The sequence below is a fragment of the Stigmatopora argus genome, chromosome 4 (genome assembly GCF_051989625.1).
Source record: "Stigmatopora argus isolate UIUO_Sarg chromosome 4, RoL_Sarg_1.0, whole genome shotgun sequence".
Taxonomy (NCBI): Eukaryota; Metazoa; Chordata; class Actinopteri; order Syngnathiformes; family Syngnathidae; genus Stigmatopora; species Stigmatopora argus.
In genome coordinates this window covers 15,462,978-15,477,572 of record NC_135390.1, presented here as the reverse complement: position 1 = coordinate 15,477,572, position 14,595 = coordinate 15,462,978, and the positions used below count along the sequence as shown (strand labels likewise).

General features: G+C 40.7%; 1 protein-coding gene across 3 annotated transcripts in view; it reads right to left on the bottom strand.

The window, feature by feature from the left end:
* The window catches only part of bcam (basal cell adhesion molecule (Lutheran blood group)), a 39,940-nt gene that overhangs the window by 2,961 nt on the left and 22,384 nt on the right, over window positions 1-14,595 (bottom strand). The window contains exons 2-16 of one of the 3 annotated variants that reach the window (XM_077598774.1): window positions 10,903-11,030; window positions 10,585-10,801; window positions 8,705-8,778; window positions 8,384-8,480; window positions 8,111-8,293; window positions 7,144-7,265; window positions 6,736-6,877; window positions 5,954-6,069; window positions 4,498-4,639; window positions 3,995-4,119; window positions 3,012-3,153; window positions 2,475-2,498; window positions 1,945-1,977; window positions 602-743; window positions 57-156 (exon numbers count right to left, since the gene is read on the bottom strand). In XM_077598774.1, coding sequence (XP_077454900.1) covers window positions 57-156; window positions 602-743; window positions 1,945-1,977; window positions 2,475-2,498; window positions 3,012-3,153; window positions 3,995-4,119; window positions 4,498-4,639; window positions 5,954-6,069; window positions 6,736-6,877; window positions 7,144-7,265; window positions 8,111-8,293; window positions 8,384-8,480; window positions 8,705-8,778; window positions 10,585-10,801; window positions 10,903-11,030 — 1,787 coding nt within the window. The remainder of the gene's footprint in view (window positions 1-56; window positions 157-601; window positions 744-1,944; window positions 1,978-2,474; window positions 2,499-3,011; window positions 3,154-3,994; window positions 4,120-4,497; window positions 4,640-5,953; window positions 6,070-6,735; window positions 6,878-7,143; window positions 7,266-8,110; window positions 8,294-8,383; window positions 8,481-8,704; window positions 8,779-10,584; window positions 10,802-10,902; window positions 11,031-14,595) is intronic. The other 2 variants (XM_077598775.1, XM_077598776.1) reach the window with 2 other exon arrangements.

Sequence of the window (14,595 nt, the reverse complement as noted above, 5' to 3'; positions counted from 1 at the left end):
ACAAAAATATACTAACTAGTCTACATATTGGTCAACCACTTCCCACTTTAGCTCACCTGTCCTGCGGGCGGTCTCTTGTTGAGAAGACCAGCCTCTTCATTGGCCTTGTCCGTCTTCATCTCCACTACAATGTCATTTTTAACGTCTCTGTCGGCCCTGGAGAGAAAACAAGTGAAATATGTTGACATTAGAAACAATGGAGATCAAGAGCATAAACATAATTATTAGCTCGTTGTGGTGCCCCACTTTTTGGTTCACAACAGATTTCAAAGGCGAACACTGATACAGTAATCCTTTGATTATCGTGACTTCCCTTATCGCAAATTCCCTTTCTCTTGATTTTTTCCCCGCTATTAATTATTTGAAGAAAAAAAAAGTTCCCAACGGCGAATGGCGGCAAAAAATGGCAGTCTTTTGGTATGTTTACAGTTGTAATATTTAATAAATATACGCTTTTTGATGATTAGACTTGTGTACTTGGCACAAAAAGCATGTATTGTAGTAGTTATAACAGTGGGTGACCCTACTTTGCGATTTTTCGATTATCACGGACATGTCTGGTCTACATTAACCGCAATATTCGAGGGATTACTGTACTCACACTTCCTTCTTGTCCTTCTTGCTGCAGGGCAGCTTGCTCCTCTTGTTCAGGAAGTAGATGAGGGCCACCAGCAGCAGGAGCAGAAGCACGCAGACCACCACAGCTATCACAACTCCACTGGAACCGCCCTGCTGCTGGTCGGCTACAGCGCCGCAATGATGGAGTGGGTGAAGATGGGGACGGGTGAGGATTCAGGTAAAGGTCGGGGGAGGTCAGATGGAGGTGGAAATGTGTCGCAGTGAATTTGGAGGACAAGGCGGGTTATTGATTTTGGAAAGGGGTAATCATGAGATGGGGGCGAGTTGATTCATGTGGAGGAAGAGGATTTTATTCCAGGTGGAAGGGTAGAGTTGATGAGGGTGAAGATGGGAAGAGGGTGGAGGATGGGGATGATAGTGGTGGTCCAAATAGGGGCAGGGGAAAGTGGGATGTGAAGTTAGTCTTGAATGTAAAAGACTGAAATGTGATGGGACCCAAATATACGGGACCGGCATATTCAAAACAATTGAGCTGCTGACCAGCCACAACACATTAACCACAGTACGAACCCCGAACCCGCTCACACTTATATTACTGGAGTTGTGGAGAAAAGATGTTACAATGCTTTAACATTACAACATTAAAGGCAGTTCCAAATGGGTTGCCAACGAGTTTGTGAATTTTGCCATACACTCAGTTCAGAATTTTTTTTACTGGTATTTGTATGATATTTTCCAAACATTTCAATATGAATGTTGGCGTGCTAATTTGTACAAAATTTCACGTCATTTTGGAGTATTTGCTTCTTCTTTTTTAATACAAACTATGAAGTACAACTAATAAAAAGGCTTTGAAAGTTCAAAACAAATTGTTTTCGTTCATTATATTTTATTCATTTGGCCTCAATATGACATTTGTTTAACAAATGTTTTAGTTTGGTATAAGAAATATAATTGACAACACAACGTATGCAAAACTTATTGATCAAATTATAGCAATTTCAGTCATCAGGAATCCTCAAAATTTTGATTGGCCCTATCCGATGAAATAAACGTAGTAAGTATGGTGGGTCACAGATTTATGACTAGATTGCGACAAAATCTGAAATTATAACTGAAATCAGAATGGGCTGTAGTCTACCACTATATTAAGAATTAGTATACATATTAATACAAACTTAAAGCTGCAAACCAACGTTTGGGATCTATTCGCAAGACATCTGTCCCCACAATGGCAGTAACACAAGCATGCATACACAAACAGCTCCATTATACGACAAGTAGATTAAATTGTATGCGACTAGAAAGAGTCAAAACGCATACAAGTTCACAGACAGCATGTGACTTAAGTAAGCAGTTACAGACCTGACTCAAGCACAGGGTTTCCAGAGAGCAGCACTTTGAAAGAAAGAAAGTAGCTCAGTCCGGTAGCTTAGCAAGCAAACCACCACAGCATATACACACACAAACTGACACAAACGGCGAAGAAAAGAGGACAAGCGTGCAACTAAAAGCTGAAAAGAGACACACAAAGTGGAAAGGAAGGGAAAGAATATAATAGATCCTTTATTGTCCCCTGAGGGCCAAAAAAAAACATGTCGCAGCATCCACAAAATATCTGACAGACATTACAAAGGTGACAAGAAAAGAAGAAGAAGAAGAACAATATACAATATCCACAGTGTTTGGTAGCAAGAAGGCAAATGTACAAGAGTGCAGTGATGTGTGAGTGTAAGTGTGTGTTTGTGTGTGTGTGTACTGTAGGGAAGGAGGGAATGGAGGCAGGTTGGTGAAGGAGGAAGGAGTTGGGAGGATGTACTAAAACGATAGGGTCTATACAACAAAGAGTCCTGAGAGAAGGAGGGACAAGAGGACGAGGAGGAAGAAGGCTCTACCTCTGTTGGCGGAGTTCTCAATAGCTGCAAAAAGGAGTAGAAGAAGAGGAAGAAACGAGTGATGGTGGTGTAGGAAAACAGAGGAAAAGGTGCATTTATTATGATTTAGGTGGATAATTTACCCTAAAAAATGCGGTGAAATTAGCAGTAAGGCAGTAAAATAAATGATTTTTTTTGAAAATATTTAGATTTTGGGTGAAAAAGTAATAGATTCAAATGAATGGAACTCATTTAAAAAAACATTCTTCAAGTGAGAAAAGAAGAACAAAGATAGAATTGATTTTCAACTAAAATGATGCTCGCTGATTTGTAGAAAGACGTTATTTTTTAATTCATATCAATATAAAACATGCATGGCATGCAAGCAAAGCACTTAACACGCTTAATGTGCGAGTTTGTAAAAACATAAGTTGGAACTGTCAAACCAAAAAACTGTTATCAAAATGCATTAGTGTGAAACCAGTAGAAAGTGATGACTGAAGATGAATGAAAACATTGCTTCCCCCTTTTGACTATAAAGAAGAAATGGTGTCTGACCTCTTTTGAGCGATACAGTGAAGGTCTTGCTATCTGTGCCATGGTCATTGGCCACCTCGCAGGTCACGCCATCCTTCATAATGGCCGCAGTGGCCGGCATTATGACGGTGCTCACCACCTTGTTGCCCTCTACCGTCACTGACTGCAAGATGGACACAGAAGACCATGTGATAGTCAAGTAAACCTCGACTTTAAACGCTTTGATACATTTTGTTATTGTGCTAGTGTATGCAAATATTAGATTTTCTTTTTTCTTTTTAATTGAAAAATCCCAAACTGAATGCTCTTTTCAAGTTTTAATACTGCGCCCATCAGCAACGGCAGATGAAACGGTACATTTTAAAGGAGGATTCATTATAGTTTTATCCTGTTATATTATTTCACTTGATGTCGCACCAAGATGCCTCCTGCCTACGGGGGCTTTTCTTTTCAACTGTAGCGTATTAGGAGAGAAATAGTGCAAGCAAAATACAACTTTCCATCCCTGCTTAAGTGCACTAAACCTCTCTGAAGTTCTAGAATTCTGTTTTTTAAACTTTACTTCTGCAATGGAATATAAAAAAAGTTTGATAACGTGTTTAAAATACAAGACCACATGAAACAAATAAAAACCGCATAAATATTTTCCAAATATAAATGTACAATGTGCTCTCAGTTTTCTCTACTGCTTGTCTGCCACATCATGGTCATGGGTGAGCTTGAGTCTCTTCATCTGATTAGCAGACAACGTCTTTGGGGGAATAATGTAATATTTAAAAAAAAAAAAGTCATACTTTTAAGAGAAATCCCCAGTAATGTGAGAATGAAGTCATAATTGCCCATAGGGATATGAAAAAAAAATCAAAGAAAGAGCTTGTAGGTCTCTCAGACATTTGACCAACTTTATGTGGCTATTGTCAGGCATTTGAATCCCTATTTATGCGGTCTTATAAAAAGGACTACTGAACAAAAACAACCTAGCGAATATTGACTGACACTTTTACCTGTTTTCCTGAGGGCTTCCAGGTAAACTGAGGTGCGGGTGAACCATAGGCGGAGCACCTCAGGGATACCGACTCTCCTTCCTTGGACACCTCCCCACCGACTGGTGCCTCGATCATGGGTTTCCCTGCATGGGAGGGAAAGGGCGTAAATGTGGTTCCATCCCGTATTGGGCGTAAACCTAAAGAGGTGGGAAGCGACACCCTCGCTCTGCCGCTTCCTTCAACTGTGCTATGTCCTTCCTGACAAATACCATAGGCAGTTACAACGCATTGTGAGCATCCTGTTGGTACGGCAATGGAAAAATAGCTTTCGATTGTTACTAAAGATTAAAGAGTCCACCTTGGTGGGGACCATCATGGACTAGTGACAGTCACTCACAGGGTACACTCACTCTGTGGTAACATACATTCATTTTGGATTGTAAAGATAGCCCTAAAAAACCCAAATTAGCACAGGGAGAACATAATTCTTTGGTGAAGATACGCTAGTGTCAGTGTGGTACCTTTGATGGTGAGGACGGAGCTAGCCTGCCCTGTCAGTCCCGGCACGGACGGCACGGCACCGACACACATGTACTCTCCGTCTTTTTCATAGGTGTCGGCTGTAATCGAGAGGGTCCCATCCTGAGAGAGAACTTCTGAACCCTGTAGGGATAAAAAGACAAACACCTTAAGGCTTAAATTGCATTCAGAGGGCACTTATTCCAGCCAATTGCAGGGCACGAGGAGATGCACAACCATTAACGCTCATACACATACCTAGGGGCAATTTAGAGTGTTCAACTGGCCTACCATGCATGTTTTTGAAATGTGGGAGGAAATCGGAGGACCTGGAGAAAACCCACGCGAGCCCGAGGAGAACATCCAAACTCCACACAGTGAGGACGTTCCTGGGATCGAACCCTCGACCCCAGAACTGGGAGGCTGACTAGCTAACCACTTGGTCACTGCGCTGCCCTTTTCCTTACTAAAAAATTAAATAAAGTAAGTCATCGTGCATGTTTTATGGACTATAAGTTGTGGTATGCAATGCATGACACAGTTCTATCTCAATTTTAGTTTATTTATCTAACACTCACGATTTAGAATCACGGTTGAATGTGCAGGTGTCACTAATGTTGTGGCCTGTGAGCAACATGGGAAAGCAAAAGTGCAGCTTTCACGGACACAAACACAATGATAACAAATAACTGTGTGAGATGACAATTTTCTCATGGAGATCCTGCTGCATAGCAAATAACAATCAAGTTTTTTTCCTAGGAAGTGCATGCCAAGAAGACAAAACAGAGGATAACAACAAAAATAAAGAGAAATTCTTTGCATAACGAAATGGAAGATATGAAGCAACCCTAATTTATCAATGTGTCAACAGTAATTTGTTCATCAACACAAACTCTGACTTTAATTTAAAAAAAGAAAAAGAACAATCAATAGTTTTGAAATGGAGAAAAAATTTGGGGGTGTTTTCCCCTTTTTAAAATCCCTTTTAAGAATTGAAAATAAAATTAAAATAAAATGTAATATTCACTGCAATGTGCAAGGATAGACATTAAAAAATCATGGAGGACTTTTTAAGAAAGAAAATCCTACACAATGGAATCATTTAATATTTTTCAACATCTTGATGCAAACTTGTGAGTGCGAAAATAGGATATTGATAAACAATAATCAATTCAATTTCTTAAAGTAGATGTGTTTTTTCAGGTTCGATTTTTGCAACCCGACCCATGAAAGTTGCCTGACACTGAATATCTGTTGGTATATAAAACAGGCCTTTGTAGGCTGAATTTTGAACAAACGTGACGGATCCAATTTTCAAGGGTTACTCCTGCTTTCCACGTGGTGCTTGGGCCCCAAAATGAAATGTCACATAAAATAATCTTCCAAATGTCAAACCATCACCTTTAAGGTTGTCGGCGTGAAGGGAAAAAGTAGAAAAAAAGCATGGCCATTGCTCACCTTTTTCCATTGGACTGTATGAGGGGCAGAAGCTTTGGTCTTACACTGCCATTCGACACTGTCTCCAAACATGACAACCTGAGGCTTCACTGGAGTCACGCTCATTGGGTCAATGTCTAACACAGAGAGAAAGAAAAAAAATCAATTAAGAGCATTGGATAAAGCTCATAAGAGGGTTACGCAAATCGGAACATTTAGAAGAACAAAGCTAATGCCGTTTCTGTGAAGTTAAGCCCACTTTATGCTAAGCCTGTTCCGCACAATTCCGAGGTTATCTCCTCTTAATGTTGGTGATGGGTTCAAATTAGGATGAGTTAAAAGAGACGCCTGGACCGTGAACAATCCAATCGGACAGTCAGATCCTTTCGTCCTTTCCGCACTTGAAGCAGAATTCACACGTACTCATAATTTGCCGTAGTATTTTTCCTCTCTCCTGTTTTAAGTCAGTGAAAGCCTAATTATATGATGTGTCCAAAAGATTATCCTGAATGATGATCCTTTGTTGTCTGATGTGATAAGAAGCAGTTTTCCTCCTCAATCTCCTTAGCATCTAGTCAGCATAGAAAATCATGACTGATATCTGGCGTGTGAAAAGCTTGCCATTGCCAGCGGACACAAAGCTACGTGTGTGTGTGTGGTGTTTGGTTGTTTCAAGTACACCGTTGAGTGGTAAAAACACACTTGCTGAGTCATTCCTCTCGACATCTGTAGGGTGTCTCATGTTTGACAAAACTGGTTCAAGATGGTCAAAATTAGAGTGTCTGCTTTAGCCTCGTACTTACAGTGCACGTTCAGCGTAATATCGCCCGTCAGGTCGGCATCAAGGTTGTCGTAGTCGATGGCCTGGCATGTGTACAGACCGGCATCCGTGCGCTTGGTGGATTTTAATATTAAGAGGCCACCTTGGCTGGTGATGGGCTTGCCCTGGTGAGTGAGATCAAATGCTTAAGATCCCCTTTCAAAGTTGTAACAACATTTGCCAATTGTAATATGAAAAAAAATTACGTTCTAGGCAAGTAAGGGAATCAATCCACAGAGCCGGATTAAAAAATAATAATAATTTGGTAGGTATATAGTAGGAATAGATATGCATTGAACCACAAAACCTAATTTCAGATTGTGGTTTCAGGGCTGATTGAACTAAGGTAGAAAACTCTTAGTATTGTACAATACACTGTTATTGAACATACATCTTTGGTGAAGTCAAACTCAGGCTGTGGGTTTCCATCGGTTTCACACTTCATAGTGACTTCATCGCCTTCTTTGACAGCGCCTTTGTTGAGCAGGGTAAATGTCGCCGTCTCCGAGGGGTCTAGATGGACATGGACAGACATTGGCAAAAAACAGGTGAGAATTCCTTCGTTGGGTGAGTTTCTACTGCGATACTATATGTCATCAATAGGGGAAGTACAAAGCATTCCACAAGCACTTTCTCACTGACTCCTCTTTCTTCGCCTCATTCTCCGCATTCTTCCTCCTCTCTGGTGGCATAGGAAGCATGCATGACGGCACCAAAGAATCAGCTAAATTACATTTCCTCAGTAGCAAAAAAGATGGTGTTGTTGGCTCAGTCGTCAGCACACCTGACTGTCACTGTGACAGTAGTACAACATGAAAGGGAGCGCTGTGACATCCCCATGAGACCAGCTTTAAATTCGATTAATGTAAAACAAAAGTTACATAATATATGAAAGAAAGTAATAAATAAGTTCTTCTTATGGTAGTTTGCTGTTAATTTGACAATCAACGTTTTATAGTTTTCATGTTTTTTAACCTTATCATGATACAGTGCTACATTGTCTATCGTTAATTGCTGCCAATTCTGCAAGGATTTACAAAAATGAGTGGCCACACTATTTCAAGCATGCATCAAACTTCGATTGGAGCAAACCAATTTCTCCATCCATCACGTAGAGGACGGCATACTTCTTATATAGCCCTTGAAGGGTTGACAAATCTTTGACTTTTCTGGTTTTACATCCTACATTTCTGGCATGGTTCACCTTTACTCTTCATGGTTAGTGAGGGCATCGTGTACAGTTGACTAGATAATGGGCTAGTCGTTGATAAAAGACGTAAGATAGCAAGAAATACAACAATAAGCATCAAGATAATAGGATACATTTTAGAACGAGGCCTGTGATTGTGTGCACTCACAGTTAAGGTTAAGGTTGATGGTGTCAGACTTCTTTTGCTTGATCTGGTCTCCCGGCATGCTGTACTCTACTGTGCATTGGAACACCGAGTCCTTGTCAGCTTTGGTGGGTTGCATGTACAGAGTGCTCTTGATCGTGAAAAGGCCCGATGCCTCCTTCACTTGAGACGGCACCATGAAGGTCTCTTTACAAACAAGAGTGAAAATATACGTTGTTTTTCAATATCCCTTTAAAAATGATATACGTAACTGTAAAACCATAGTCATATACATACTTTCTTTCCTGTCCTTGACCTCGGCAAGGGGCTTGCCATCTTTAAACCAGATGATCCTTGGCTGCGGGTGTCCATTCATTGTCACACATGAACCAATCTAATTGACAAGACCAAAGGTGGCATATGATTAGGTACACTTTAGCAAAACAGCAGTACCTTGACATTGAGTTTAATATGTTTGGGGCTCGAGCTTTTAACGTAATTTATTTGCACATCAAATCAGATATATGCCAGTTTTCTGATGTAATTTCTTGTGTCAGTGTACTTAAAGAAATTTCTACTACAAAACAAACTTTTATAGCAACTACATCGCAAACAAACCTCGGAGCTGCTTGACTGTCCGACAGAAATTGCTTGAGTTGATGCCTGCGTGAGGGTGGGCTTCTCTGGAGCAACTGAGGGAGGGAAAAAGCAGAAGAAGATGAGTGTGGTGATAAATGATCATATCATTATGATTCACAGGAAGCAGCACCCCCACCTTTAACCTAGAGACACAAACACACATAAAACCATGCGGCCATCCCACACGGGTCCCTGACCTTGTTAATGCAGTTGAGCAGTAAATATCCTGCTCGGCGTTATTCCAACCGTGACCCGCTTCACATGAACTGATAAGGGTCAAATCACACAAAAGCACACACACGGCCAAGAAAAAAAAATAAAGGAAAAAAATACTCTTAGGAGATTGTAAAAACAATAGCACAGGTGTAAGAGCACTTATATTTCCTTACTTATTTCTCCAACTCAAATGGAATGTCAATTTATCACCCAAAGCTGTCCAATGCTTAGAAAAAGAAAACACCCCTTTAAAAAAAACATCTATGATTCATGCATGCTTTTTAAAATGAAATAGTTACAATTATGTGGGCAGTAGAAAGTAGCAGATAAACGGTTAACAAACAGAACTAAGGGGCAGCGACATGATAAACCAATGTAGTAATATTTCTGGACACTATAAGGGTATTTGAGACAAAAGAAGACTAAAGGCTTATAGCAGCACACTTGAGCTAGTAGTGTATTGAACCTGAAAGTGGAAAAAATACTACACTGCACTATTTAAAAGCATTTATGGGAAGGAGATATTTTTAAACCAAGTTTGATTCTGTGGCGTATTAATGGAGTGGAATGAGGCCCTCCTCTACTTATTCCCAGTACACAAATGTTATCAAATATTACAGAATGCTCTTAAGAAAGATTTTACACCTTCGCCAATCAAGTAAAATATCAAAAGGCTAATGAAATCTGTTGTTTTTTTGTTTTTTTAGAGCTAATATACATTTTAAAATGAGCTTATTTTTCAAGATTGTGCAAATAAATAAAAAGTATCTCCTTGTGGTGAGCACCATCCACCATTACACACCAATTCCCTTTAATAAGTTGAAGGGAGGTTAATTAACCGCAAGCTAATCATTCGTGAAACAAGTTCAATCACACCTGTCATGTCTCATACATCTCACCTAAAGAACACTTAAGTGCTGGACTGGCACACCCACAAACTCTGTGTGTGTCCTTGGACCACCCGCAACCACCCCTGATTAAACACCCTTCATCCTTTAACAAGCATCACACAAGAGCAAGAAGAAATTATTTGTTGGGGAACTCGCATCATACAGATCTATACAAACCGAGCTGGAATACACCGTGACCGGACGTTTGGTCGCCCGGACGTTTGGTCGCCCGGACGTTTGGTCGCCCGGACGTTTGGTCGCCCGGACGTTTGGTCGCCCGGACGTTTGGTCGCCCGGACGTTTGGTCGCCCGGACGTTTGGTCGCCCGGACGTTTGGTCGCCCGGACGTTTGGTCGCCCAGGTGAATATAATTTTGAGAGCTGGTTTCAACAGTAGATATTTAGATATTAAACTCTCTCTCTCATGAATATAATTTTGAGAGCTGGTTTCAACAGTAAACTCTATGTCATGTTGTCAAACGTCCGGTGACCAAACGTTTGGGCGACCAAACGTCCGGCGACCAAACGTCCGGCGACCAAACGTCCGGCGACCAAACATTTGGGCGACCAAACGTCCGGGCGACCAAACGACCGGCGACCAAACGTCCAAGTACTGGAATACACACGCCTGTTTTCAGCTTTCACGTATTAAAAAGCAGACCGTTGTCTGATTTTGTCTTATGTTGAAGTTTGGTGTTGGGTGTTCCGTAAAAGGGTAAGAACTTAAAAAGGAAAGTATTTTTGGTGGACTCACAAAAGACTTTGAGCATGGTAGAAGCTTCTCCATTGCCAGCCGATCCAGCGGTGACTGAACACAAGAAGACAAGGCCATCGGAGGGTTGGACCGATGTGATTGTCAAGCTGAAGTCTTTGCCAATGCTGACGCGACCGCTAAGGGAGGTGCCACTGTCACTTTTAGATTCACCGTCCTGCGTGCGATAAGCCACGCGCTTCCTGTTTCCCTGCATTGCCTGAACAGGACAAACGGAGCAACCATGAGACGTCAACATACAGTATAACACAATACTTAAGGTAGCGTAAGTCAAAAGTCAAGGAGCTGTGGGTAACTTACGAGGTGCCACTCCACAATGGTGTTGCTGGGTGACGGCGATGCAGTGTATGTGCATGGCAGCGTGGCGGTCTCGTCTTTCAGCACCTCCACTTTTAGGGCCACATTGACCGTCACTGACGCCCGGCACACTGCGGCGACAAAGAAACACAGTTGAGCATACTTACCACAAGTGCGTTTACACAAGTATCTCCCTTACCCAGCAACGCAGCACGTGAATAATAAATGAACCATGTCGTCAATTTCTCCGCTACAAAATCCACACATGAATAATTGATTCGTTGTGAGAAAGCGGGAAGGGAAGGAAAGGAGAGGAAAAAATCTGGTGGAGGGACTGTCCTAATAACAGGGCGAAGACAGATGAAAGAGTGTATGATGTTTGCAGTATTATAATAGACTTGAATGAATGAATGGACAAAATGGGAGGAAAGATGTAAGGCAACAAGGAGGGAAGGTAACAGAAGTGCAAGAACCAGGAGACAAAAAGGGGGATTAAAAATATGCCTAAAATAATTATCAGTATACACGAAGGCACTCTAGCATCCTATTAGAATTTACATATTTTTACATATATTGTAAATGAATATTTTAGGACTACAGCGGCGCACTTAAAGTACTTTATTACTCCCAAAAAGAGCACTTTATAATCTAGTAGGCAATATGTACTGGTTGTGCTAGTTAAATTCATTTTGTTAACCTTTAACTGTATAATTGTATTATACAGCTCCAATAATGAGTTCAAGGCACTCACTCATCGAAGCCACAAATAAAACAATGAATCAATAAAGGAATGAGTTGAAGCAATCATAGTTGGATCTTTTCACAATGTTCCCATAGTAGGATAACAAGTTATCATACATATACCAATTACAAACGTGAAAATCTTTTGTTGTCCCCTTTTTTGCAAAAAAACTTTAATGAATCCATATTCTTCCCACAAAAAAAGGAGTCAATAAGAAATGCCCAAACACTTCTGGGGGAAATGAGAAAAATGTGAAACACATTCTGATCGGGCCAGTTAAAACAATTCACTTCAACCATTAAAGCAGTCGGGAGTCAAAGGTTAGACTAGTTCTGACATTTACATTGCTGCACCTTGGTATGAATTAATTTTGTGTGTATCAATAATGACATACACACATTTGGCTCGATTCATCCATTTGATTACAATTACTTAAGCCTAATGTTCTCACTTTGCTGGGAGGGTCCTCACGTGGTGAGGTTGCCAACACAAACGGCCAGCCAAAAAGCAGCAAAGAAGTAAATAAAACTCTGCACACTCATTTGCTTTTAAGAGCAAATGCTCCACATTAGCTAAGTGGTGCTTGGGAAAAAACACATATCAGAGCATATTAGATCAAGTGACTCACTGGCTTTTGTAGAAAGAGTCCAAATGTAACACACTTAGTCCAAATGTTGGAAAACACGCAGACTTAATTTGCATCATGAAGACTATGATGTTGCGCCCTGTAGGAATGTGCTGTATGAGGACTGATAGATTGAAAAAAAAAAGAATATATTAATAATAGTTATAATAAATTGGAATTTGATCAAAAAGCTCAGGCTTTGAAAAATAAATGGCAACACAATCTTGGTTTTTGGAAACAAACAAAACAATACCTAACAATATTAAGCATTCCAAAAAAAGAAAGGGGGTTGAATTGTGTAAAAAAAAAAAAACAGGACACCAACTTTTATTCCTCGCTTATATATTCAGTGATGGCTATTTTAAAAATGACTGTCTCTATTTGCTAAACAGGATGACACCCCGCTTTACACCTGGTTACTATTTTCTGACATATGTACATGTATGCACAACATATGTAAATTTATAATGTTTAGTGCTTCAATGATCAATCTGCTTAATACACCTGGCAGCTGGACAGACAGAACTGGGCAATTACAGCATAATTAGGGAGTCCACTGTACCCCTCGAGCCAAGTGTGTGCATTTGAGTGTGTATGTGGGGAACTGACAAGGGGAGTGCAGCATGGGTGAGGTTGGGAAGAAAAGAGGAATTGCTACATGGGGGTCTCGTTAGCTGATGCAGTCCAGATAATCCGATTTACACAAAAAGGGGGAAACTGTGTGTGTTGGTTTGATGGGGTGCATGACCGGGTAGCGAGACAGATGGGAATGAGACGGTCAGACTTTGATGTGGACACACACACACACACACACACAGGCATAAAAACTGACACACATTTGATCAATTATTAAGGGGAAGTTTTACGAGTAGCTGAAAAACGGTTAAAATTTACAGTAAAGTACAGAGCGTGTGCAGTTGTGTGCATGTACATGTGTGTATGTGCGACACTGTCAAAAAAGTCAAACCATGGCGGCAAAGTGTAGACGACCCGCAGAAGCAGTATCGGATCCACGTCTCTTGAAAAGTTAATGCGGAGCCATCTTCAATGCTTTCGGTCTCGTCTTTTATGCACTGTGCTTCAACACATCTTAGTGCGGATGCACACACACACACACACAACTGCACACAAGTTCCTCCTCATTACTAAAAGAAGCCAACTGGATCTTCTCCCTTTCACGTACAGTTGTATTGCAGACATCAAAACCAAGACTTGTTTCATGCACCTCGCTCAAAGAGCATTGTTTAATACACAACACACACACACACACACACACACACACACTAGTGATAAGAGTATAAAAAGCCCCCAAAAACAGCCAAAAATTGAGACAGCACATTCTCCTTCTTGCTATCCCAAACAGTGCTCACTAGAGAGAGTGACTGTAGAGCTACTAAAGAAAGCGGTGCATGCCTTGAGGCCCCCGTGTGTTGGTGTACCTGTATGAGTCTGTGTGTGGTCCAAAACAACCTTGGTGACTAAGTAGATTATTGTGTGTTGGACTGTTGGCAAAGCAAACCGACTGTTCTGGTGCAAGAGGGAAAAACAAGGACTGAGTCACCTACAGTAGAGCAGAAGGTCAAAAAAAGTCCTGTCTCATGTCCTGAAACTGCCGATAATAACCATCTAGAGATTGGGTTTGCTGTTTTAAGAAAACATTTTGCTCACCACAGGACTTGTAGAGCTGTATTGCATTCTATTCTCTTAACAACCATTCACACCATGCTCTTTGCATCATCTGATGGCCGCTATTTGCATTATTACAAAAGCTTTGTCGGCGACTACACAGGATGAGCCATTATTCGCTTTCTGATAATACAGCATAATGGCTCACTAATGTAAAAATCACATTTCCGGAGTTCTTTTTTATGTTGACAGTCATTCAAAGATAGAAGGTCACTGCAATAAATTTGTGATGAATGGGTTTCATTTTGCCAAACCAAGCCACCATTGTTGAAAATCATCAGAGGAGATACCGTAATTACTCGAATATAACACGCAGGTTTTTGCAAAATAATTAATTCCAATAGTTGGGGGTGCGTGTTATAATCAAAAACTAATTTTTTTTTTTTTTTTTTTTTTTTTTTTTGTGTGTCTTGTTACATGGCCCTTAGCCTGGTGCTTTTTCTTGCCAAATAAATTGAATTGAAATTGAATTGAATAAAATAAATTACAAATTTTCGATCGAAAAAAGCATTGTCAAACTCACTTTGACGCACGGATTTTACGTCATCTCGTAAAGCCAATCGGATGATGTGTTGTGGGAGGAAGAGGAAGTGGATGAAGGAAGCGTGGACGTTGATAGGATTCTCAACGAAGAGATGTATGA